The 27996-nt window shown below is 40.1% G+C and overlaps 1 protein-coding gene across 4 annotated transcripts in view; it reads right to left on the reverse strand.

The window, feature by feature from the left end:
• PLCXD3 (phosphatidylinositol specific phospholipase C X domain containing 3) overlaps positions 1–27996 on the reverse strand; it is an 82054-nt gene that overhangs the window by 33886 nt on the left and 20172 nt on the right. Inside the window, exon 1 of one of the 4 annotated variants that reach the window (XM_051768239.1) lies at positions 13421–13556. The exons of 2 other annotated variants lie outside the window; for them this stretch is intronic. In XM_051768239.1, coding sequence (XP_051624199.1) covers positions 13421–13487 — 67 coding nt within the window. In that variant the 5' untranslated portion in view covers positions 13488–13556. Of the gene's footprint in view, positions 1–5502; positions 5728–13420; positions 13557–27996 lie in introns of those variants that run through there. One more of the 4 variants, XM_051768238.1, reaches the window with a different exon arrangement.

Raw genomic sequence — 27996 nt, forward strand, 5'->3', positions numbered from 1 at the left:
TTAAATGTTCTGCTCAATGTAATCTGCACTAATGCAGAAATCAAAGTAAATCCAGTCTTGTTTAAAACAAGGCATAGCTACTGATATTAGCAAGGGATGGATTTGGCAAACCCTCTCTTTGTCCATTGAAGTCCCTTTTATTTTTGTAGGGTTTTATGTCAGAATAAGTACATGTGTAAACATGATCAACTGATTAGAGCAGCAGGCTCAAAATGGTATTAATTGAACCACTCGTACTTTATTTTCTGACGTACAGACACTAGCAACCTGAAGTTGCAGAAGAAGGAGTAGATAAACTTGACCAGCACTGCCAGTATACACATATTGGCTTAAACTACTACTTAAAACTACTTAAGTCAAGAGAGGCAGTGCAATTATTACAGTAGAAAACTAAGATGAAAAACTTGTCAGCAGGTAGCAACTGGTAATGCAAGACACTGAGAAGAAAGTGGGTTTGGGGAAACACCACAGTTAGAAACACCTGGACATTACAAGCAGGGTAGTTCAGAAAAATATATTTTCTTAATTAAGGTCTTCGTGCACACACTTGAGCCTAAAAATAGGTATTTCTATGTGGAAGGTATAGAGAAAAGTGCACAGTGCACTGAGAATCTCCATGTTTCGTAACCCAAACAAGGAAGCCCCACAGCATAATACAAAAAGGAAACAAGGCTTGACTTAACTTGGTTGACACTGAATGAAGCAAATGTCAGCTGTTCAGGAGTATGCAAAGATTCCTCTTGACTGAAAAATAAAAATGTTTTGTCTTTCCACATGTATGAGTAATTTGAACAGGTCATTTAAATATTTATTTCTACCATGCATTCACCTTTTGCCTTAATCCTACTCTGCAGTACTAGACAGCTTACTCATGTAGTTCACAGAAATTCAAAATCCTTACACAGAGCAAATTAGAGTATGATCTTTTCCACATGCCCAAAATTATTTTGTCCCTGGTAATGAGAGAATGCTGTACAGACATACACATTGTTTTTAGCAACCATGCTTCCTTGCATGGGACATTCCCATCCTACTTTTTCACTGGGCAGTCATCTTGAATGTTCTCTGTATCACCAAATCTCAGCTTCCATGAAGAGAGGATGCAAACTACATTTAGGAATATTAATGCAATGATGCCTCCAATCTCTGGAAGGTAGCAGTGCTTGCACATCACCTATCTTCATTATAGTCGGTCTACTACCACAGAGACTTCACAGATTGAGACCTGGAGGAAAAGAGGGGAAATTACTCATCCCAAGTCATGCAGGGAGCAAAAGGTAATATTCCTCTTCTGTGCAAACATATTTTCTCACCAGTTTACTTAGTGTCTAGTACTTTCTTAAAATATTGCACACTGTTTTCCCACTGTTTCAACAGCCCAACATATCACTGACCCAGGAACCCAAGGCTGGAGGCTTGCAAGGGTTTGCATATGTGTGTATTCACGTGCTACAGAGTGTCCAGTCAAGAAGAAAAAGTTGACAAAGTCTTTAAACAATTGAAAGAAGCTTCAGTATTAGATGTCTTCATGCAGAAACTTTGAGGCATCTGCTGGAAGATCAGAACAGCAGAGCACAGGCAATCTGGAGAGCATCAAAGACTTTTTTATTGCAGGTACTCCTTTAACTAGCAAAGGCACACTGCTCAATCTTGTATCAGTTAAGGAAGGAATGGCTAAGGACATAAGGCTGATGATAGCCTTAGATTGAGTGACTGTGAGGTGTAGTAAGACTTTAAAATACTCAGGAAAGCAATGAAGGCAAAAAGCGCAATAAAGATCCTGCATTTCAGAGTAGCAGTCTTGGCTTGTTCAGGAAATTGGTAAGTGGTAGCCTGTAAAATCCAAATTACCTTAAATGGCAAGAGACTCAGGAGAAAGGGCTGAACTTGAAAGGCAACCTCTCTAAAGCATATGTACAGAGTGTGAGGAAACAGGGAGGTAACACAGGAGGCAAGTTTGGCTGAATGGGTGACTCTGGAGTGACCTCAAACCTTGGAAAGCCATTGCAGAAAGTGTAAGCAGGGACAGGTTGCCTGGGAGAAACAGAGGAGGATGGCAGGGAGGGAGTTACAAAGGGTACAGTTCGTAAGGAAAACCTGCAAGGGATGGGAAAGGCAAGAAATTGCTCCTGCAGATCCGTAAGCAGCAAAAGGAAGAAAGGAGAATGCTGTTCCAGTACAAAACAGGGCAAGAGACCTCCTGAAAGGTGGGATGCCATTCAGAGGGACCTGGAGAAGCTTGAGGACTGGGTCCATGAGAACGTCATGAGGTTTAACAAGGTCAAGTGCAAGGTGCTGCACATGGGTCAGGGCAACACCTGGTATCAACACAAGCTGGGGGATGAGCAGATCAAGAGCAGTCCTGGAGAGAAGGACTTGGGGGTGCTGGTGGATGAGGGGCTGGACATAAACTGGCAATGTGCGTTCATAGCCCAGAAAGCCAAGTATGTGCTGGGATGCATCCAATGAAGCATGGCCAGCAAGTTGAGGGAGGTGATTCTGCCCCTCTGCTCTGCTAAGAGCCCATCTGGAGCTCTGCATCCAGCTCTGGTGCCCCCAGCACAGAAGGGAAGTCGACTTGTTGGAGCCAGTGCAAAGGAGGGCCATGAAGATGATCAGAGGGCTCAAGAACTTTTCCTCTGAGGACAGGTTGAGAAAGCTGAGGTTGCTAAGCTTTGAGAAGGGAAGGCTGGTCAACACCAGCCTTCTAGTACCTAAAGGGTACACATAAATAAGAGGGAGAGCAACTTCTCACATGGACAGTCACAGGACAAGGAAGAACAGTTTTAAACTCAAAGAGGAGAGATTTAGATTAGATGTCAGGAAGAAATTATTTACTATAAGGGTGGCGAGGCACTGGTACAGGTTGCCTAAGGAAGCTGTGGATGCTCCATCCCTAAAGTGTTCAAGGAAAGGTTGGATGGGGCTTTGTAACCTGAATAGTTGAAGGTGTCCCTGCCTATGGTAGGGGTGTTGGAACTAGACGATCTTCAAGATCCCTTCCAATCCAAACCATTCTATTATTCTATAAGTAACCATCAAGAGACACTTAAAAAGTCCACACCAGTGGTGATTCAAAAAACAGAAGTGGTCAGTTTCAACCACTGAGACATTAAATTTAAATAAACTTCGATGTGGCCAAACACTATTTAGATATTCAAGAGTAAATGAAGCAGTATCCCTTACATTGCTAGAAAATAGCTGCTAGTACTTTTATTAGGGAGAACTGTCTCCTACTTTCTTTGTTGAATTCCTGTAATAGGACAATCGGGAATATTTAACCCACTACAGCTGTTATGGACACATTTACGGCTTCCCTGGAGGGCTAAACCCCACATTTAAAAAATAATTGGACTCAGTGCTGCAAGAAGTCCCTTAGGGAGAATGCATTGTAGTTCAGAATCATTTCTTCAGTCTCTTGGAGGTTTACACAGAGGCATGGCAAAACTATTATTTTTGCTGGCTAAGCTTAAATATATCATTCACAAAGCCAGCAAGTGTAGCTGAACTTTGCTGTGGCTTGCCCTTGCTTCCCTGTACATCCCTTGTAAAAACAGCCTGGTAAATAGCACCTAAAATTGAATGGCACTGACCAATATGCTCCCAACAGCAGCAATCACACCCTGAAGATCCACAGGTATCAGAAAAACCACAAGATATAGAAGCAAAGTTTCACAGTTTTTAGCCTGTTTTACTCTCTTGCCCTTTTCCCACAGATCTCAAGCTCCTCTTGTCTCTGTGCTGGGAGTTATCCAACAGCTGTTGGAAGTGGAGTCTTTTACTGCTGCTTTGGATGTCACTAAAAGCTTTACCTGCTGTTTTCATTCTGTATTTAGGAGATGTCAACCCTTGGTGACTGTTGCTGAAATGTCACATGCAATGCCACCAAACTTCTCATCCTTATCACTGAAGGCTCTATAGTGACTGATAGCAGACCACAACATGTGTCTTGGATAGCCAGGACAAAGTCCATGACCTCCCATACACAGGAGAACAATGCAGATGTTCTTGCAATCTCATTTGGTTTGTTCTTACTGTCTTTTTTGGCCTTAAAAATCAATCAAACAAGGGAAAAGCCCTGTGAATCTTCAGCTAGTCATACTGCCATTTCAAGGAATAGCAAAACCTACTCGTGAACAATAGAATCGGTGCACCTCAATATTACATTTAACCTTCTTTTTAAGATGTCTGAGCATTGTTCCCTTCATCAAAGCAACAGAAAATCTTGAGAAGTCAAGGGGTGCGGGCAAGAGCAATGTAATTCAGACTTCACAATCCAGTTCCCTCTAGCACGCAAACTGCTTGGGTAATACAAGCTTTGTTTGATAAAAGCATTATCCAGGAGAGTAAAGCCAAAACAATTAGGAAAAAAAGACAAAAAAAAAAAAAAAAAAAAAAAAAAGGAGATTTTAAATTGCCCAGTGTCACCACAGGAATCTGCCTCACTTTCCAGTTGCTCTTAAAGTGTTCATGGCTGGTTGTGAGCCCCTAAGCCCAAGTGAAGGTCACAGGGCTTAGCCACCTATACACACTCAGCAGTCTATGGTCTAAAGGCATGGGAAGAGAGGTAGACACCACCTCAGGTAATGCAAAAGTCCAGATAATGAACAAGTCCTGAGAACAGGAATACTTGCATGACCTTACAAAACCAACATATACATGTATACATTATATACCTACTGATACACTCAAAAACCCAAAAATTCTACTCTTCTTCTACTTGTATCTCATTCTGCCCTGAAGACCTTGGTTACAATGTAGGAAAAGAAAAGGGAAGGAAACGTCTGCTTCCTTTCTGTACCATTACTTTCCAGAATCGACAGCCTCCGCTTCCATCCCCACCCTCCTCCTGCAGGAGATAAAGTTACATTTTCTCTCCACCACCAGGTGAGTTCTGGACTAGACATCCCAACTGCACACAACTGTAACTCAGACCTTGGTCCTGTGCCTGGGAACACAGCACCAGGAGTCTGCCCTGTGCTGCCTTGTTGGGACTGTTATTGCAGGCAAAGTTGCATGTCAAAGGTACAGTCTCAGAAACCAGACAAGTGCACAGTAACTACCATGCAAACATTTTAACATGGTTTGCTTGCAAGGGCAAACAGAACTCCTTTGTATCACAAACCACTTGAAAGTTACATCTTGTCAACCTCTGCCAGGGTTTCTAATGATACTTCTGCATTTACCCAGCAAAACATCTCAGCTGAAGCCCCTTAATCCACAACAAATTTCTCAACACAACTACAACAGACTTACCAGTTACTGGATCGATGGACACAGCCTAGAGCTGTGCATGGCAAAGTACAAAACACTCAAAACCCAACCCAAAGCAACTGCTCTTTGACTAATGTAATACAGAACAAAGACTTTATCCTTCAGATATTCACAGAATAGCTGAGTTCAGAAGAGACCTCGAGATCATCCAGTCCAACCCTCCCTCCTCCTGAGTGAAAGAAAAAAATGTATGCGTATAACAAACCATTGAAGACTAATCAAAAACACCTCTCTGAATCAGCTTCTTAGCTAGGAAGAAAGAAGAACTGGTAGACCATCTGTCTGGAGATGGCATTCCATATCTAGTGACCAACTTTCAGACTGGAATGACTCCATTCCAGTCCATTCCTGTTTTTTGTCCTCCCTATAAACACATAAAATTTTCATGCAACAAGAAAGGATTTTAAGCAATTACTTACTCTTGCTCTTCTTACATCTCCTTATCACCATTTTGTTTTGTACTTTTGAACATGGCTATAATTGCCTCCAAGGGGAGCCCACAACCATTGATGTTGCCAGTATCTTCCATGACCATGACAAACTGCTCTTAGGCCAAACCTGTTACCATTTAAGTTGCTCTTCAAAAAAACAGCTTGTGGAATATGGCAGTGCCTGCATCGGGAAGTGTTTCCAATCACTGTATTGAGCCAAGACCAGTGCCTCCCCTAAGCACTGCTTCTATTCCATAAAGAACTCACTTCTAAAAAATCAAATGGTTTGGAAGGTGGGGAAGCATCCACTTGGTATTAAGGTCCAAGGTAGCTGGTAATTATCACAGTATGACAGTCAAGCTTGGCTATAAATCTGATCAGGTTACTCATTATTCAATTCCTACTAATACGTTTGTTGTATAGAAAAGTACCCACATGCAGCCTCTTACAGTTCCCTCCTGCAAACACAAAGACCAGCTCCTGTTCCTTTCAAAAGATTACACAGTTAATTCCACATTTCAAATTCTCAGTACTTCTGTTGAAAAGTAAAGAAATAAGAAAAAACAAGCTATAATTATATTTCTAGCTCTCCAAACAGTGCAAGCACACTCACAACTATGGCCATCACAAAGTCAATTTTTCTAAAGAAACTGGTCTTTAAAACAGAAGTTTAGCACATGCTGCCATCCTGAGAGCATGTTTCCCTTCTTACTTGATAACTTCCTTACTGTCCTGTAATTGTTTGTGTAGCATGAGGTGAAGTAATTTTTTTTGAGAGGCTGCTAAGTGTAGATAGCCTCCCACCTCTCCCAGTTAAACCACCTCCAGACAGATTTCCTTGCAGACTTCACACAGGCAGCACTCAGAAGGCAGCATGGTGCAGCAGCATGTGGACGGCAGGGGCCTTCCAAGAGCCACAGATTACTGTATTCTAAAAGTTCACCATTAAGTGAATTACTAGTTAACCAAATGTAGGTTCTAAAGAAGACAGACTTTACGCAGACAAATGTAAGACTGACACCACTAGAAAAGTGCGGCAAGGTGAGGACACAGCGCAGGGCAGAGCAGGCTCATTCTCATGATTGCTCAGCTCAGCAGAATCCTTGCCCAACACTGCAGTGGGGCAGGCTCGGGGCAGCAGCACTGCTCACCATCTCATCCCATCCCCACCAGCCCCAGAGCCACATCCTGCTGCTCACCAAGCCCAAGCCAGGACATCAGAACTCCTGCGGACATGCAAAGGCAAACAGCATGGGGAACATTTCTGCATTATAGATGTAAAAGTCAAAATGATCATGCTGAGGACTGAATCAGTTGGAGCGCTTTCTCCACTATTTTTTTTCCAAATGTGATCTAAGCCTCTCATCTGCACACAGAAGAAAAGTTGAAGGAGGAAGGCAGCAATACTGCTTGTGCATATACCACATGCAAAAAACCTCCCTGTCGAAAATTTGTGCACTGCACTGGAAATTTTAAAAGGTGCAAAAGCCCTAAAATTTTTAAAACCTGGCCACAGTAAGCCACTAGAACAGTTATTTTTATTTGTTCAGTCAAGTGAAACTCTAAACATGATTTCACAATGGTTTGCAAGCAAACACATAGCAGTTCTATACGAGAAGAAGGTTCCCTTCACCTGTCAGACTAAAACTCAACAGAATTCATGGAAGGACTTCAACTCAAACTTACAAAACTTAGTAAATCATCTCTTAATTTTTGACACAGCAAGAGTAACTACCAATTTAAAACAAAATCTTTACATCAGGATCAACGAAGCACCTAAAACATACCGTTTAAGATCATCAGAATTTATAATTTCCACAGCAGAATGGACACATCACTACAGCCTGCATGACTCAGATCAAGTGTTGTAGCACACAGACTACCATGGCCTTCTTGTTTATACATTTGGCTGCATTTTTGAGGATTGAATAGAATATTCCATATCACATAAAACCTTGTTTTGAATGGACAACTATAATTCGAAGCCAAAGTTAATCACTTGGAAAATTCATGGAGGCAGAGCTGTAGCTATGGTCAATTACCCAAACTCCACAAATAACAATTCTTTCAAGTTTTTGCTTTTTTGTGAACACTGAAAAAAAATGTACTATTCTATCTTTTCTTTTTGCTCTGCAAGCTCATTGCTGCATGTTCAGATGCATGAGAGCTCTCTATCAGATCTCACATTTTAGTTAAATACTAGTCTCAGAAGTACCATAATAGCTACTTTTCTTCTTAATTTAGGGACTAGCAGACAAGAATGTGAAGCAAGGAAAGAGCGAGGAAAAAATAGCAAGAGGTATATCTGAATCTAAAGCATAAAATTAATGTGCCAGGAATAGTTTGGGCTGTATTTTGTTCCAGCACCAGCTCAGTCTGGCTGAGTATGTCATCAGCATCCAAGTCATATCTCCTGAGGCAATCAGTAGCACTAGAATTGTGCGCCAATAGCTTTGGGACTACTGAGAGGCTGTGATGATCCCAGGCAGCTCTGCTGAACACAAGAAATGGCATCTCCCTACAGTGAGCACCTTCTGACCATAATTCATAACCCTAGTGACAGGACCCACTGACAGGACAGCACCCGAGAAGGCTTCTAAAAAAGAGAGCGTTCATATCTCTTCCTCTCCATGCACGCATAGAGCACAAGTAATTCAATGTTCACACTCTAAAATAGCATCAAATCAGAAAACCTGTGCTTCTTGAGCTTTTACTTTATTTACTGTCATGAAAAACATCCTTTAATGGTAACTAGAGAACTTTCCCCTAAAATAATTGCTTCTGATTACACTGATATCTCTCTTGCCACTTATTGTATCTTTTTGGAAACACAGAATTTTTTTGAAATCTGATTTTGCCTTTCCCTCATCTCTTGCCTATCCTTTCTTCTTTGATCTACACTTTTTTTCTCTGGCATATACAGTATATCCTTTTCCTAATTCATGGCTGCATTGACACGTCTATTAGCCTCAGTATAATTCTTATTTCATTGTGTTCTCTCTTCTATTTAAAAGACAGTAATAATTAAAAAAAACAACCAAACAGAAACCCAACCCTCAACCCAAAAAACAGCACAGCATTTTCTACTAAATCTGAGCATCACTACTGAGCAGTTCCAGTGATCTTTTAGCTGACAGAAATTACTTGCACAGCATATGTAGTTTCTGCATTTTTACATATAATTTAAAGTCCAATAAAAGGAAAACCAAGAGGTCTATCTGGATAAAATGAAACTGCATTGGAAAGTCAGTGGAAGAATGATCCCTTAAATTAGGCTTCTTATTACTTTTAAGATCTCTCCAAGAAAGCCATTTGAGATGGATCACCACAAGAAATTTAAAAGGCAAGACTTTTCAATTGTTCAAGTACCAAACTCCACTGCAAGAACATCTGCAATGCAGAGAATAAGGCCTCTGCCTGCACTGTAATGAGTGCACTGGCAGTCCAGCTTACCAGCACTCTAGAATGGGATGTCTCAGGGATAATACTGATAGAGTCTTCTATTAGCATACAAGAAATCCAGGCTAGCTTCCTTTTCATTTTCGGAGTTTGAAAAGCTGAGGCAAATCTGAGCAGTTTACCTGATTCTTGGGGTAAAAAGCTGGAAGAGCAGATGGGAGAAATATTACACCCTTTTATGACTCAGTTTGCAAAGGCTTTCACATAGAAACTCTCTTAAAATATAACTGTTATTAAGTTGTCCATATAGACTTAGCTGACTGACCACACCAAGCCTGAGAGGTAACAAAAGAATATAAAATACTGCAAAGGAAGGGGAGGAAGGGGGAAGCATTTCAGGTGTTCTATATTTTGACCATTCCCTTTACTATGCATCTTTTCTTATCTGTTGGTTGACTCAAACCTTCACATTAGACATTGTTCTACTTTTGTGAATTGCCTGGCAGATTTGACAAAGAACTATAAACAAAGTAACTCCCTTAGCCACTCTGCTGAATGCAAGATGTCTCCTGAGACCAGGTGCTCTAAAAGCAGTCTCTCTCATGCAAGGAAAGTCTCCTCCACTATAAGCAAAGACATTGTAAAGTCTGACTTCATGTGCACTAGAGGAAAATAGTGAAGCAATTTCCCCCAGACCCTGAGATGCAAATCGAAAACACTGTCACCTGTGCCAAAGCATTTTTTCCCTGCCAAAGTCCAGAAAAACATATCTAAGCAGCTGAAGCCTGAACTTGAGGAATTCACCAACTATGCATGTATTTCAGCCTCTTCTTGCACCATGCTTTGCTAGTCAGGTTCTCATGGAAGATCTCCAGTCACATATAGCCACTGTAAACTATCCTTTCTAGGACATATACAGAAGATAAAAATGTGACTTGCTGCACACTGAATGAAGAAAAGTGACTACAACACCTGTAAAACCCTGGATCAATGCCAGAAAAATAACCTATTGCTGTAAGGTAGTACCAGGACTGGAAGACAACGAGCCAAGAGGCTTTATAGGTGCAAACAGTGGAGAAATGCACCCTGTTGGAAAAGGAGAACCCAGAGAACATATTTAAATAAAATTATTTATTTGGTCACTGCTAAATGGAAATATACATAAAAGTGAGCTGTGTTTTTACTGCTTGACTGTGAGGTGTGGATAGGCAGATCATCTCCCTGCAGCCAAACAGGAGATTTAAAAATAAATCCTATCCAAGCTCAGCGTGGTTCAGATAAGCACTGTGAGACCAGCTACACTGCAATGAGACAGTGTCCCCCTTCTGCGAGAGGCTACACTCAGCAGAGTTTTAAGAGCCCTTCAGACAGAGGTATGGGATAATCTGCTACCCCTTCTGTCTCTCAGGTTCACAATGTGACTTCTGAATAAAGTTGAGGCCTAAAATATGAGGTTTAATAATACCACTTCCAAAGTTTCCCACTTTTAATTGTAACTCTGAATAATCTTCCTAGCTACAAATATGTCTAATTTCATTTTTGGCATAAACCCCAAGATATATCACAAAAGAACAGAAAATAAAACACTGCAAAACAGCAGAGGTATCAATCTCAATCAACAGGCAGGAAATGGGACACACCTGGATGCTATTTTAGCTTGTAGATCAAATAAAAACAAACAAAACAAACCACCACACTGTAATACAGGTAAGCATTACAAGTGCCACTGTTGAAAGAGTCTTAGTAGGATTGCAAAATGTATGTATCTTCCGCATCACCTGGTGCACATCCTCTCTGGCCCAGGAACATAAAGATACTATTAATTTCATTTTGCAAAAAGAATGAAGTCAAGTAAAGAGAGACAGAACAGAGAGAACTCAAACTCTCAATACCTGTCTTCTACACATCTCTTCTACCCTCACTGAAGAGGCAATTTAAAGGCTCACATGATCAATCAACCTACAGTTCCATCAAACAGCTTGTAACACCTACTAATCTGATTTCAATCCAGTTCTTCTTGCATTCTTTGCTGCTAACATTATCCTTGCTTTATTCAACACAGAAGTCAAACAAGCCACTAGACAATACAGAGGACTACAAGAAATTAATTAAAGCAGTTATAAAGTAGTGTTTATGCTATTCCATTTCCTAAGTTTTCAGCCTACAGTCCACACCAGATTCCCAGTTGGCATTTATCAGTACAGCTCTAATGACCCATTAGGCCAATTTAGACTACTGCAGATCTGGCTGTTAGTGTTTACCATTTAGCATTAAGAAGTCAATGAAAAAGCACAGGTGGTACTATTGATTAACTGAAAGAACAGACAGATGATCTGTACTTTGCCCAGACTCAGGATACATCTAATTTACACTGGATATGCTTTTGTCTTTAAAAGCAATTATTAGTTTAGCTGTTTTGTACTAACGCTATATAAATATAACATTTCATGGTATTTTCCTAACATGCAATTGGATACTGTCATCATCCTCTGATTTCAATTGTTTTCATCCTCCCTATTCAAAATTTAACTTCAAGTTAAGCACGAGCACAAGTCCTATGAGGAGGGGCTGAAGGAGCTGGGGCTGTTCAGCCTGGAGAAGAGGGGGCTCAGGGGAGACCTCATCACTCTCTACAACTCCCTGAAAGGAGGTTGTAGCCAGGTGGGGGTTGGTCTCTTCTCCCAGGCAAGTATCAGTAAGACAAGAGGGCATGGTCTTAAGCTCTGTCAGTGAAGGTTTAGGTTGGATATTAGGAAGAAATCTTTTACAGAGAGAGTAATCAGACATTGGAATGGGCTGCCCAGGGAGGTGGTGGATTCACCGTCCCCAGAGGTTTTTAAGATGAGACTGAATGTGGCACTTGGTGCCATGGTCTAGTAACCACAGTGGTGTTGGATCAAGGGCTGGACTTGATGATCTCAAAGGTCTTTACGAACCCGGCTGATTCTATGATTCTGCGATTCAATGCAAAACTTACAAATTAGTAAATGTATTTTAAGGACCTTTCAAATCACCAAAATATGGAGTGTTTTCAGTCTTGAATGTGTCCCCCAAAAAGCCATGTTTTCTCTTTAACATCATGGCAATGACTGCAGTCCACCTAGACTGACAGTGTTTTGGCTTCAGTGTGACATTTCCACATCTTAGAAGTCAAAATACTGTTATCTGCAGTAATTCCATAGCTGGTGATATTGGTAAAGCTGACGATAATAGTATAGCTGACATTTCCAGTGCCATGATGATGCCAGCACAGATTCTTCTGTGCTTCCATTGAATGCTCTAAAAAATTAACATGTCACCCTTTTCTTCTGGATTGAAATTACCCTTATTATTCAGTCGGAAATACCACAGATCAAACTGACTTAACACCCCCTTCCTCTCCACTCTCTAGGTCTATGCCACCCCGAATATTTTCAAGACACTTGCAAGAACTTGCTCAAGAGGGTCCATTTCCGACCCAGATGCGAGAGGATGTGAATGGCTTGTGTGAAGGAGATCCTTTGTTTTAAATCATTAAGTAATTCTTTAATAAAATGGCACTAGCAGACAGCATCTCTGTTCAACAGACCCACTGCATTGCCAAACACAATGGCAGCTGTTCAACACTGCTGCTACTGCTGGTTTTCAAGGAGATTGTCAAAGCTGCACCATTATTTTTTTTTTATTGGTTTTACTTTTTTTCCTCTTTGCCTTTCCTCCAGTTATAGACATATATATAATTTCAGTAATTTGGCAAATTTTGAGTAACTGAGGTATTTGGATAAATAAAATCCTGCCTACTATTTTTAGGAGCAGCTGTACTGGGATAAAGCCCCTTTCAGTTACCTAAAAGAGGACCGAGTTGGCAAGAGACCAAGATCTTCACATTTAACTTTGTTTAAAAAGCTTATCCACAACCTTAACTTCTCTGTTGGATACAGAACTGCCCTACTGCTGGGACATCACTAAAGCTTTGGAGCATGTGAAGACAAAGTTCCCAGGACTCTCCATCCCTCCAACACACAGCTGTGATCCAGAGTGCAGTGGGGAAGACAAATTCAGCACATAGCTGAGCATGGAAATCTCCTCATTGCTCAACAGTCATTTCTACAATGCTGAGGTATTAATACACCCTCTCCCATTAAAATTCTCCTAGTAAGAAGTGCCACATAGGAACTAGGTATTGCTGGATTTTTAGCTGGGGCACTGCTTGGTGCAAACACACACTCAGTCAAAGACTTAACCATGTTCTTGCTAATGCCAATCATGGACAACAGTAATGTCCCTCTTGCCCACAGCAGCCACCTTTCTGCACTGCTGCCCCTCACCCCACAAACCTGGACACCATGGGCAGCCAGGCACCCCTCGGCACTGCTGCCGGTTCATCCAGCCAGAAACAGCCATGACAGCAGCTGCAGAGCCTGTACTCCACCCTCGGAGCTCAGAGGCACACGGTGCTCCAGATGGTGCTGTGAGGACACTGCCCTCCCCTTCCGCCCTGGTAGCGTCGTCAGCAATCACACAGATCCCACACACAACAGAGGAGGGCTTTCTGCAGAAGTTCAGCTTTGTGTTGTGCTCATGACTGTAAACCACTCACCCTTGCACACAGTTAAAACGTTCAATATTTTAAAAAGAAAGTATCAAAGTAATTGCATGGAAAATTATTCCTCACCTATGAAAAACACCTAGGCTGTAATCTTCTGTTCTTAACAACATTACTGACCTATAAACAAAGAATAAAATACCTCTTATCAGAGGGCACGTTTTTAAATCTAAATATACTCACCAAAATTAAACTTTGCAGGAAGCTCCAAAATCTTTCCTGCAACCGGTAATCAGCCATTTTTTACATTATGTTACTGACATACATACCTTAATTAGCTCTAATTCACAAATTATAATCACTGTCTAGAAAAATTGTGATGCATTTGTTCTGAAGCAGTTGTGCATCTTTATGAACATACAGTTCATAAATCTTACAGAATTCATTAATGCAAAAGGAAAGATACTTTTTCCTATAATGGATTATGACATGCCTGTTTTCACTTCAAGCACTCTGGTTTCCTAAAAGTCACTTGCAAACTACTAGGTAAAAGTATTAAAATATCTGTTCATTGATTACAATGAAGAAAAAAGAAAAAAAAATCATTCCTTTGCTATAGAGACTAGTATTTTTTTTCAAATACATTTCAACAGGACATAGAAACTAATCTTCAGCTCTTTTGAAAAACCCTTTGAATGTATCCTTCTATCTTTCTGTTTCCAAAGACCTTTCAAACCTTGACTTGTGGGAGTCTGTCTATTATTGTGAGTCAATGACAGCTAGAATCTTCCAAGTGAGACAGACAGTTTTAAGACTGGTGGTGCTTAACTACAACATGCAGTACTACTGCTATTGAAGAAACACAATTTTAAAACTGAAATTAAAGATTTCTACCCTTTATAATAGTGACATAGCTGTTGGTGTTACTGAAGTTCAGATCTCATTATTATGTAGTTCTTCAACATCCACAGTTGACTTACGAGCATTGTTCCAGGAAGGCTTATTGGAGCTCAGTTATCAAGTGCAGAGTTTATGAATTTGCTGAATCTTCTAGGTGAACTGTAATCTTCCCTAAGTAGTAATAACAAAACCCAAACTTTGTGCAGGTAAGTGAAAGCCAAAGGAATAATCAGCACAAAACCTTGAGAAGAAAAGCTTCTGAACTGCAAGTTACTTTGCCTGAGAAGAGACTGGCAATACAATGCCTTCTTTATTTGCTGAAGTGCACTTGAAGCACAGGAATTTCTCGCTCCAGGTACTTAGCTATCCAAAAAAGCAGAAGATATGTTCCACCTTTTGCCTCATTTTACTGGCATACCCATCTGTGAAGAGGTACAAATCCACATGAAACACTAATTGTTTCCCTCTTCCACAAGTCAGCATCCTTTGAAGAACTCCAGAAAAAAGATGGTCCAATTATTTGCACACAAAGAGCCAGATTTCATAGCACTGATTGGTTTTCACCAGTGAAGCAAGAGCAGAGGCACAAAAGGACACTACACTCTGGACAGTCAATGATACATTCAAGGATGATGAGGCAAGTGTGAATGCAGGTGCCAGGCATGGGTTTGCATATGATGCCACACATCAACAGCCCATAAGGAGGATTACGATCTGTGCTGAATTCCACCCTTGTCTGCTATGTACTCCATTAGTGCCTTCACACAAGCACATCACCCAAAGAACTCCCTAATCCCATGCAGCAAGAGCAGCTGCAGTGGAGGCAGAAGCTGGCTCCCAGTGTGGGAGGAAATTGAATAGGGAGCAGAACAGCAGTCCCACTCTCATGCCACCATTTAACAGTTTTGCTGGTATGTGACCTTTTGTTTGCCATCAAATCATCTCCCTAGCAGTCAAATCATATGTTTGTCTATTCATCAGATCCCCTGAACATTCAAACCACATATACAAAGGCTGTTTGGATTCTTCCTGCCTCTATTGTGGCAGGTCAATAACTAAGACAGGGAGCTCCCAGCTGGGTATGAGCAGCACAGAAACACTGCACAGCCAGAAGGGAAAGAGATCTCGGCAGAGCACACTTATATAGGGAGAAAATTAGAGTCTGGAAACTCAACGACAAGTCATCCCTTTTCTTCTGAGTGTCATAAAAAAAAAAGATGTTCAAAATAATTACTACAATAGCGATGTTTAAATGTTAATTTGTACAGTACTCTGCAGAGCTTACAGTTCTGATTGACGTTTTGGCTGGAAAAGGAACCTTACTTAGCAATCTCTGTTTGCTGAATTAAAGAACTAATAGAGGCAGTTTGATAAAAATGATGTCACCCTGTTTGAAACCAAGCCAAAGGAAAGATATGCTTTCATGATTTTGCCCCTGCAACCGTATGGTGATATTTAGACCTACAGATTTTCAGGATGGATTTGAATCCTCACCATTAAAAATCAGAAACTGGGAAATCATGACAAAATTCTAGCACTAAAAACTGCCTCCATCTGAACAGGTTCTGTTTGCAGGAACAGCAATTCATTGGGTATTTAATTTTATCACACAGAAGAACATTCACTTAGCTTGTCCACGTTTAACACACCATCTAGTTCACCCAGTTGAAACCACTTAAAATCAAGCCTCATCTAAACCACCATCTAAATTCCTTCTGAGATGACAAAGAGGGACCTCTGGAGTGTATTTATCCTGTTCACATATATGTGACTATTATAAGTTAGGATGCTTCATTAGTGAAGGTGATTCTTTTTCTCCACTCTTTAAATGAGAAAAAGCAGCTCAGTCAGATAAAATTAGGTGAGATGAATCCCAGCATATATATCTCTACTATTAATGAATGCATCTTTAAAGGAAGGGAAATATTATCCCTGTGTTATTAATGGGCAACTTTGGGTCTCAAGAGTCTGGAATTTGTACTTTGAAAGAATTTACAGTCCATTTACACTTAATTCAGAAGTTTAAAGTCTAAAACTGTAACCCTGAAAACCCCGCTGTGGAAGATAGGTAAGGAACAAAGAGTCTTACTTCTTTTCTGTCTCACTGAGGTACAATTACAGTAGCTACATTTGTATGGGATAGCTTGAAGAAGCCCTCAACAAGGAACACATCTGCCTTGCTCAAGATAGGAATCAGAGAAACTTCTACAGAGACATAACACAGGGATGTTTTTGTTGTTGCTGAGCAGCGCTTACATGCTGGTGAGGAGAGTGGGAGTGCACGGGAAACTGGGAGGAGACACAGTCAGGACAGATGACCCCAGCTGACCAAAGGGACATTCCATACTACATGAGATCATAATCAGTATATAAGATAAGGGAGAAGAAGAAGAAAGGGGGGGGATGTTTGGACTGACGGCGTTTGTCTTCCCAAATAACCATTACGTGTGATGGAGAGCTACTTTCCTGGAGTTAGTCGAACACCTGCGTCCCCATGGAAAGTGGTGAATGAATTCCTTGTGTCATTTTGTTTGTGTGCGTGGCTTTTTCCTTCCCTATTAATCTGTTTTTACCTCATCCAATGAGGATAGCTTTTACTCTTCTGATTCTCTCCACAACCCCACTGGCAGGGGAGTGAGTGAGCAGCGGCATGGAGCTTAGTGGCTGCCTGACTGGAAAAAAACCTCTCATTCTCAAACAGTGTTCTCCCCCACAGTAATACAAAAGAAAAGCACAGGAGAAAAGGTGATGGTGCTTTGTGGGAAGTGCTGACTCAGGTTCAAGAGTAGGGGTCATTAATACAAGGATGCAGCCAAAACCAGCCCTGCACAGCTACCAGGACTAACCTGTTGGGCTGAGGCAAGCTGGGTTCTAAAATCAGGTCTGAGCACCCTGTGTTTGACATTGTGGGCAGGGAGGTGTGGACAAGGACAAAATGAGGGAGAGCCTACAAGACCAGAGTTGCTGCTACGGGTCCTGCAAAAACACCCGCGGGAAATGCACCCTTCCTCTGCATGTTTGCTGTGTGTGAGGGTGCAGGGAGGAACATATGTGGCCTTACACAGCCCAGAGAGAACCACCACAAACCCCATCTGAGTGCTCTCTGTAAGTTACATCCTTGGGGAGAAACAGCGTAACACTTTCTGTCAGACAAACTAAAATTACACAAGCTGTCTTGGTATTTCTCCCACCACGACAGGAGAACAGTGCCCAGATTTTGATGTGCTGAGGGAAAGCAGTTTTTGGAACATGCTTAGCACAATCCAGGTTGGAATCCACTTGATATCCCGACAGTTACACTTTCAAGTTTCACAGACTGAGCTACTCAGAGTGCATATATTCCTAGATGGCACTAGTATTAGTGTCAGGTTGTATTTTTGTACTTAGCTTGAAGTCTGCTGCTTCCATTTCAGGCCTGGAAAAAGGTTTTCTATATCGAAAAGTTTATCCAATTTTTTCCAATTATAGCCGCTGGTCGTCAAAAATTATTACCTTTTCTATGTGCCTGGGACTATCACAGTCATAAGGAAACTGCTGCAATAAGGGAAGATACTGAATTTGGTGTCTGAATGGAGATTGCCCAAAACGAAGAAAAATGAAGCCACATTACCATTTAGTTCTCAAATTTACACATCATACCCAGAAGACCTATACCCTCAACCTCTAAATATTATTCATTTTTAACTACTATATACAACTAGGTAGAGAATTTAAAACACTGAGAAGTCATCTGTTTCACTCAGCTAACTCAACTCCACAGGAAATAACTGAAACAAGAAAAGTATTTCAAAACACTTTAAAAAACATCAATGCAACACAACCAACAGCAAACCCTAAAATGCTGGCAAAATAATTTGGTAATAGACAAAAGAAGAAAAAAAAATCTTATTAATATGATGAAAACACCCACTGTCAGCAACAAAGTAATCCTGGAACCCTATAAATGCATTGAGAAAAATAACAATAATGTTAGATTGAACACCTTTGGATACAAATTTGGAGTTAAGTCATTAAAAAGATTTCTTGAAAGGAAGGATGCTAATAAAAACCCAAACCTCTTAAACTTTTAATATTTTTTTGTGAACCATAAATTTCTTCATTAAGCTAATCCCATTAATGCTTGATCAACAGACTCAATGCCAGCCCTTAACAATATAGGTAACACCACTTGGCAGTCTGTGGCAGTAGTTTGCCTTTTTCTCTGCCAAGTAAATACTAAACTCCAGACTGCTCTGATATCAAAGGCTCTATTGTTCAGGTGGAAAAGAAACCCCAGAGGATGTGTGAACTGTCTCAGTACAGAGGTGGCACTTGCTGGAAGGCAGAGCCCCTCTCCCTCAGTGACCTCCACCAGCCATCCCTGCTCACATGCACAACTTTTCCTTTTGACATGATATTGGCATCTGAGGGGAGACACACAGTTTAACAGGCAGCTCATGGTCCAACAGAAAAGAAAGACATTTATAAATAAAAAGCATTACAGATAGGCAAATGTGCTGATATTTTGTCTATGTGCATCTTTCCACCTGCACAGCATCCGAAATTAACATTTTCTTAATTTGCTTGAAGAAACGCACAGAAGGTTGGCTCAATCTTGTGATTTCTATGGGTTACATTACCTGACTTGAATGCCAAACACAGTTTGATATTTCCAAATATAAACCTTGCATGTATTTTCCTGAAGTCTCTCAGCAAAGGGCTGGACAAAATTTGATTGTCCTTGTTCCCAAAACTGATTATGCTCAGTGGCATATCCCCTCCTATACACTCCCTCCCCATTCCTCTCCACTCTCTCAGCCTTCTGTTAGCAGCAAAGAAACAGGAGAACATTGTACCTAACAACAGGCACATTTCAACTAAAGCCTGTAATTGCATTTCCCCATAAATCTATCAGTTATTTCCTAATAATTATTTATTTATGCATTTGTAGCCAAACAGACAATAGCTTATATCACAAAGGGTGCACAAAACTGAAAGATAACTACAGTTTCATAACCTGACTGTATTCCTACTGCAAAATGTGGTTTTAGCTTTGCAGAAAACATAATGCAAAGGTACAACAGTGAATTGAAAGGTCAATCTGACCTTCACTTTGACAGGTTTTAGACATTAAAGGTTAACACACACAAAAGATGTTAGCTCCGTCTCAAAGACCCTTTTCCAAGCACTCTTTTGTGTACAGAAACAATGTTTCTGTATAGAATCACAGAATCATTTAGGTTGGAAAAGACCTTGAAGATCATCCAGTCCAACAACCTACATTGTTGGACTCCGAGTCCACCGAAGAGTGGCATGAGTACTAGCAAGACTTAAAATGACATTTTAACTGGCTTTAGATAAATTAACGCAAGCCTCTCAGAGGACACCTACACTGACATGCGCAGTTCAGACTGCAAGACTGCTGTACGACATGGTGTCCACGCACTGTGCTCCTCTCCACCCACCGTGGGAGGGGCTGGCAGACCCGTGAGGGCTGGCATTTCACAGCCATCCACAGCCCGATCCCGGCATGCTCCCACTGTGTGACAGAAATGGTTTCATTAGTGATACATCACAACATCATTTTCTTGACTAAAGTTCATCTTCTTTTCATTATTGATGCAGTAATTAGCTAATGAGGAGGAACTGCAATTGCTAAAAGACTAAGTTGTAACACAAGAACTCAATTGGCATGAACTAGATCTCAAAACCTGAGTGGAGCCATATCATCTATTGTTTAATGGGAGACTTTGCAGCTCTGTCACACTGAAATTTCTGCATTTGCGTTTCATACTACAGAGTTGCTACACTTTTCCCTCCGTCTCTCCTCCCCTGAAATATACACCTCTAAAGAGAATGAGGGGGTGAATTTTCAAAGACAGGTGGAAATTTAATTACATCAAAACTGGGAAATTGTGAATAGAATATTTTGATCTAGGTAGTATTTGTGAGCCACAACACTGAGAAGGACGTATTGTATACTCAAAAAGACCCCATGTCTGTTCTAAAATAAAAGCAGCACTATTTAATTACTTCACCGATTTCTCCTCTGGCAAAAGCATCAGCTAAGTAAATAAAATATTTTAGTGTAGATCTGTAATGCCTTATGGCTTTGGCTTTGGTCAGGTTGATAAATAAAACTAGCAAAAACCTCAAAACCTGGGAGGCAAACAGATATCTCATTAAAGTGCAGCACATTAACTTGCCATCAGCTTTGCTGCATGCTGTGCCGTGAATAAATTAAATGTGAATTCAGAAGAATTCTGACTGTCTGTGTCTGACAAGCTTTATTACCATGCATATACCAGCAATCATCTCCCCAGTTTTGCAGGGAAAAAAAAAAAACACATCAAGGAGGCAAGAGCAAAAGAATCCAAGTTTATCTTTTCCGGCAGTGGAGTGGCTAAACTTCTAATGCCAAAGAGGGCCTGACATAAATTCTTCAATGGCAAACACACAATTGGAACTGATATTCTGGACAACCACCAGTGAAGTAGGTATTTTGGTGACCTACCCAGCTTCTCCTCGTGGCCATACCTACTGAGTGTCTATTGCTTATGCAAATGCAGCCTGGGCTCACTTCAACAGAAATGCAACCTGAGCACGACTCTGATGGGTTTTGGCTCAGTCAGGCACAGTGGAGGTCACTGAATAATATATTTTTCCTGAGGCAAAAGGAAACATTTCCCTATCTTCTGAAGTTCTTTGCCCCTATTTCTTGTAGTGTTACTAAGCTCCTTTATCCTGGAGCATGAAGAGGCTCCGATATGTTAGTTGTATTTCATCCATTTCAATGAAACAATGTTTGACTATGAAAAGCAGGGATTAACATTTCTTTTCCATTGTTTTTTGTTAAGTTCTATCTCATAAATAAAAATCAGGATTTTTGACCATCATCATATATTTCAAAATACAGACATAATAGAAATCTATGCATTTTAGTCAGGCAAAACCATCAGAAAACGAAACACAAATGAGGACAGAAGTGAGACAATCATCACACTATCTGTCTCAGGTCTCCCAAGTCACAAACACACATGCAACTATTCAGGATGGCAGGCCAGTGATCCAGCACAAAGAAGGAATGTGTAACTACATACTCACAAGTTTTGCATCTGCTTTTAGATAATATCATTGTCCACATCTGCTCAATAATTTATTGGAATTTATTAATTTATTAATATATGTAATTTATTAATATATGATCTGTGGCATAAGCTTATGAAGACCTTATGGCTGGTTTAGCTCAATGGATGAAGCATTATGTGGTAACCACCAAAGAGCAGAGTTTGGGACATTGGCATAACTACAAATAGTAGCACACGGTGAGAAAGACTTTGAGGTGCTGGAGCACATCCGGAGAAGGGCAACAAAGCTGGCAAAGAGTCTGGAGCATAAGTCTCGTGAGGAGTGGTTGAGTTAGTGGGGTGTTGTAACCCAGAGAAGAGGAGGCTCAGGGGAGACTTTATCCCGAAAGGAGTTGCAGCCAGATGGGGGTTGGTCTCTTCCTCCAAGTAACAAATGACAGGACAAGAGGAAATGGCCTCAAGTTGTGCCAGGAGAAGTTGAGATTGGGTACTAAGAAAAATTTCTTCACTGAAAAGTTTGGAACAGGCTTCTCAGAGAAGAAGTGGAGTCACCATCCCTGGAGGTATTTAAAGACGTGTAGATGTGGTGTTTAGGGACATCGTTTAGTGGTGGACCTGCTAGTTAGGTCAGTGGCTGTACTTGACGATCACAGAGGTCTTTTCCAACTTAAACGATTCCATTGTTTTCTTCTATTAAACAAAGCACCTGCAAAGTAAAACCCTGTAGCTCCATGCTTTATTTAATGTGCAGACACATTAAACCACATAATGTCAGAAAGTCTCTTGGACAGAAGCACATTGGATTCCCATTAGTAAAGATCGATGGAGAATTAAAAATTAACGTTTTATTCATCAATATTTCAATGCCCTATTAGGTTCCATTTGATAGAGAACATCCTTAGCACGTGTCCAATCACAGCAAAGCTGGGTAGGATGACAAGCATTTAACTGAAGAAATGGAAAGGGCACAGAATTTGTCTAAAGCCTCCAAAGCCAGGGGCTGTTTCACTGCTAAAAGCTATTTTGCTTCAGATGACACTATTTAGTCTACAGATAAGATTCATGCATTGCAGAGAAGGTTGTCTCTGAAGCTGGTCAGAAGTCCTGGAGGAGCTCACCCTACACTGCTGAGCACGCACAGATGGCACTTTGCCAAAGCCACGCTTTAGCTACTAAGAAGGCTTGAAGGCACAGAGACAACACTTGACCTGTCGACCTAAATTCTAGATTTTCATCACCTAAGATAAAGTATCAACACCAAGTTATTCACAGGAGACACGTCTCTGACACAGAGTTACTGAGCTTAAGCGTACTCTTGCAAACATGCAAGTTCAAATCATGGGGCTGCTAGAAGTGCCTGGTACCCACTTGCAACAGGAAGATGGGTTGCAGCTTTCACACACAGAACTGCCACCCCACAGCAGAACACAATCCCCATATCAAGTTTTCTTCCCCCAGCACATTTTTCCAGCCAAATCAGACAGATCATGCACAAGTTCTGGGAGGGGAAGAAAGGAAAGAAAGGAAAGAACTGTAATTTATCTTTTAAATGCGAGTTGTCCAGTCACTACAGGATCTGGTAATTTAAGTGAACTTCTCTGGGGTACTTTCATTTACAAGTGGTAAAGAGGTAATGATATGAACTATCTAGTAAATAATTTGCCTTGACAATTACACTCTTTTTCTTTGCCAAACAGAACAGAAATCACTACTAAGACACAAATTACATATGTTCTCTGAAAGTTCCCATATGAGTTCTTATGAGAGCAAGACAGGTATCACTGCTCAGCTGCTTCTGCTCTACCTAGTATAGGGTGCCCATGTGTTCAACACTGCCACACACACAGAGAACAGAGGAATAGAGAATTGGAGAATACAGTGGAAATGTTTACTCTGAAAAAGGACTGTTGAGCTTTTCAGAGTTTCCTACAAAGATATAAAAACTTTCTTAACAAGTTTTCCTTTTTTAGATTTTTTATTTGTCCCTTGATTTGCCCCATATACTTTGTGCAGTTTGCAAAATGAAGTTTAATTTCATCCCTTCAGAACTTTCAACAGGGAATCATCACCTGAAGCAAAAAACACAGAAAAATGTATGTATACATATGCAAACACACACATGCACATACATATTAAGAGCCAATGCAATGATTAACACATGTCCAAATTATTGTATCTACTAACCAAGTGATTAATTTATCATCATGTGAAACCTTTGTAATTTGAAGGGGAAATCTGCTTTCCTGTAGAGGAAAGGTTTTGTCTTGTCTTCAAAAAGACAGACTTCAAAATAATCAGGATTCATCCCAGGATAGTTTTTCAGTTCTTGAGATCTCTGCTCTCACTCTGTCATTGGGTTGGTTTTTTTGCTGTTTGTTTGTTTGTTTTGTCAGCTTTTTTGTGGTTTTGTTTCTTGTTTTGTTGTTTATTGGTGGGGTTTCTCTTTAGAATTAGGTATTTTACTAATAATACCCCTGCACAGAACTTAAGTGTGCTAAGCCATGGGCATTGTCTGCCTTGGACATCTTACAGTCTACAAGCATAAGAGATGGACAGATAAAAGAGTGCAAAGGAAGAGAAAAAAAACTACTGGTAGTAGCCATGACTGGAGAGAAATTACATTTTTCAAATCCCTGTTCATGTTAATGCTGGTTTTGCATATCTCCTCCCAGTACAGGAAGAGCAACCCTCAGCTTTCCTACATGGAAGGATGGTCTAACAAGGAGCTGACTTGAAGTAAAACCATGCTCATCTCTGGCAAGTGTTTGCTCATGAAGATGTCCCTCCTTATTGCAGGAGGTTTGGATGAGACCACCTTTCAAGGTCCCTTCCAAATCAAACTCTTCCATGACTCAACAATTCCACGTAACTGTACAAATTCAACAAAGATTTAAAATAACACATCTCATAACTACCCTTTCCAGCACATGAGCCCTGTGCCCATGTGCAGCGTAGAGCAAGCTCAGGCTCTGTGATCTTCAAGTCCTTTGAGTATGCACAGAGGGGAGAGGGTCAGGTTGGACCAACCTGTCTCTATCAGTCCATTTTTAACAATGTGTTTCAAAGAGCTAACGTCCCTAACTCAAGAAAGAAACCCCAGTGACTAAAGCATCTCTCTGTAGTAAAAGTGAATGAGCAGTCTTGAAGACCACGTATGAGTGATACTACTTTCACTCAGACTCAAGGAGACCAGTAGCTACAAACCTCTGTGTTCAGCTGGTTACGGTATTTGATGAAGAGAAGGTTAATCTTTCAGGTACTTTTAATAACCATCTCTCAAATCAGTGGCACAGCTGGTGTCCAACACAGGAATAAAGACACTGAATATTGCTAGCTCCAATATACCAATTAGGTACTGATAAACTCTGAGCAGAAAAGTCATACTGCATTTTAACTTCTTTACCCTGAAGACCTGTACATAGGATAATTAGTTTTAGGAGATCACTATAGATGAAAGCCTAGCTCAAGAGCTGGAAAAATAGGAATTAAAGAATTGTATTTACACACACACATATATATATATAAAAATATAAATATATACATATATACAAAATTAAAACAATTCTTCATACATACATAAATATTTATATATATAATTAAAAAGTGTGCTGGACTTCTTTGAATGTGAGCTTAAAGAGTTACTCTGCAACATGTACATACACCATTAAAAGGTTGGGATGGATCCTTGCAATAATTTTTTACATCCTAATCCCACTCACTGTCCTTTCCAGGAATTCAAGAACGTGGTGAAATCAGCAGGACACCCAGAAGACAGACAGTAGTCTGCTCTGCGTTAGGGAATGGGGAAACATCCCATACATGGTCACTTTCAAAATGCCTGGAAAACAAAAAACTTCTTGTCCTCAGGGGCCTCCACATACATTTACTTAAAGTTCATATGGGCCACCTTGGGGCAACATGTACATGGACCTCATCACTGACCTAATTCTGACTTCTCAAGAACATGCTTTCATGAATTCCAAGCACATTTAAAAATCCACATTTAAACTTTTACTAGTTCTCATGAAAGTAAAATCATGTATGCATGTTACCTGAGTAAAAAAATAAAATCTCAGACTGTCAGGTAAGCACTTGTTAAATATGTTAAATACCACAGAAAAATATTTGCATTCTGTTCATCTCCACCCAACATTAAGCACCTGGAAGCACGAAAAATACAGATATTAATTTCTTCTGAGTCTAGTGCCAGTGTTATAAACAAGGAAGTAAAAATGTCTTCATTACCTTTACTCTTTTGCTGATCACTTAGCAAAACAGTTCACTGTCTTTAAGTAGTTTATAAGTTTTCATCCATTATGTTATAGCTCAGCTGTTCACAGTCCTTACACGCATTCCAAGCATAGATTTTCACTTTTCATATTATGTAACTTGGTCCACAGTTTGCTTTGAAACAGTGAATTGGGCTGGGACTAATAGTACTGTCTGAATGTTGCAGCCTGTTTATCAGTCAGACTATTTACTCTGCTGTGAGTAGTGGTGAGTAAACTCCCTAAACTGTTTTCCCACACATAACTGCTTCTTGTAAGAAAGTTTATGCAAGTGTTTGGGGAAGTTCACTGGGTCATTGCATTCAAGAAGGACCTTTTGGAATTTTAATTTACTATACCCCAAATGTTTTTAAGCTACTGAACCAGAATGACAGCCACATTGCACCCTATTTACAGTCTGACTTCTCCTGTTCTGACCATATGAGTAAGCTTTTACAATTTGAGCTTCTATAAAACATCCTGTGAACCAAGTTCTACCTAAGCACCTCTGATGCTGGAAGGATTATACTTTAGACAGAAAGACTGAATAAAAGTTACTGCTGAAAACAATGTGGTTTTCATTGCTACACCCTGTTCTGTCTAATCCAACCACTCCACTACAGTCTATATTCATACATTCATTCTAAACTGTCCACACTTGAGACCTTATTCTGCCATAGCGAAAATAAACAGCCAAAGAAAAACCCTTACCAAACATTGCTTTTTCTCCCAAAAAAGGATGAAAAGAAAATACCTAATTCCAATGCTACAAAATAAGTTTGATTTTTAAAAGATTAAAGATGAAAAATTTCACAACTAATGTCAAAAGAAAGAGTATAGAAAGGAAAAATTCTACAAGTCAATGCGATTGCACTATCTGTTGTGCACATCAAATAAGTAAGTCTAATGACTATGAAGGAAGAAATAAATTGAGGGAAAAAATCTAGTTCTAAGCAACTGTTGAAGCCATGATTAAATGCCCCTGATTAACTGTGCCACAACTATCGCTCCTTGTTCAATCTGGAGAGCAATGTTGTGCCAGCCGACATATTAGCTGTATAATGTCTAAGTAAGTATTTTCAGATATCACTGCCTGCTTCCGGCTCCTAAAACCCAAACTTCTGCTCCTAAAAGCCTAAAAATTAGTCAGTGTTTCAGGGTACGTAAAAGTAAAGCAGTCATTTAGTCATCCAGGTGAAATTCTTCCTGAAGCAGACAGCAAAATCGGCATTGCAGTGAAATATACTTTCATAACCTTGTCAGGAGGTTCTGCCTCTTGAAAAATTTCTTAAAATTTTATTTATTAAATAAAAAGAAGTGATAATGGTTTGGTTTCTCACAGAGATTTCAGAAGCCTATGCAAAGTGGTGATACTACCATACTTTCCAGGTCATGCAGGTAATATAAAAAGGCTTATTTTTGTTAAAAGACATATCTGTTTCATAAAGACATGTTCATTTCATAAAATATTTCCTATTACTTAAGTCAGCAAGAGATAAGATTATTTTTTATGTTTGTTCACCTATCAATTCATGCTTACACATTCTATTGTTCAAGAATGTCTGAAAGGTAGTATCTTAGAGGAAAGTAATTTTATATGGTTGGTTTACAGAACAGAAAAACCCAAGGGAATTAACAGACAATATCTACAGATTCACACCAAAATGATACTAGAACTCTGTATAGGCTGTTCAACAAACTCAGCCTTAAACAGCCAGCTCCACGAGAGAAGTGGATTTAAAACACTGGAAGCAGAAAGGTACTTAGTTCTTGAGTATGTCCAGCTTATCTTGGCTCTTTGCCAAGAGTTTCCATCCCACAAGTCCTGTTTCTGATCTAAGTCCACACTCAGCAAAACCTGAAATATGTAACATAAGGAGTCTAAACAAATTTTTTTAAATAATAATAAAAATCTATATTCCATATGTCACAGAAAGAGAAGCTTTCAAAAAGAAATCCATTAATTTTTTACAATAGTTTTAAAATAGAAGCTTGCTATGTGTTGTTTCAGAGAAGCACAGTATTCTGTACAGAGGCATTCAGCTTCCTGTAAACAAATCCTTTACAAGAAATGTCCTGTTGATAAAATGACCCAGACAAAAGTCAGAAGACTCTCAAGATCTGGAAAAACT

This window comes from Manacus candei, unplaced genomic scaffold (genome assembly GCF_025592945.1).
Source record: "Manacus candei isolate 608988 ecotype Guabito, Panama unplaced genomic scaffold, ASM2559294v1 h1tg000093l, whole genome shotgun sequence".
NCBI lineage: Eukaryota > Metazoa > Chordata > Aves > Passeriformes > Pipridae > Manacus > Manacus candei.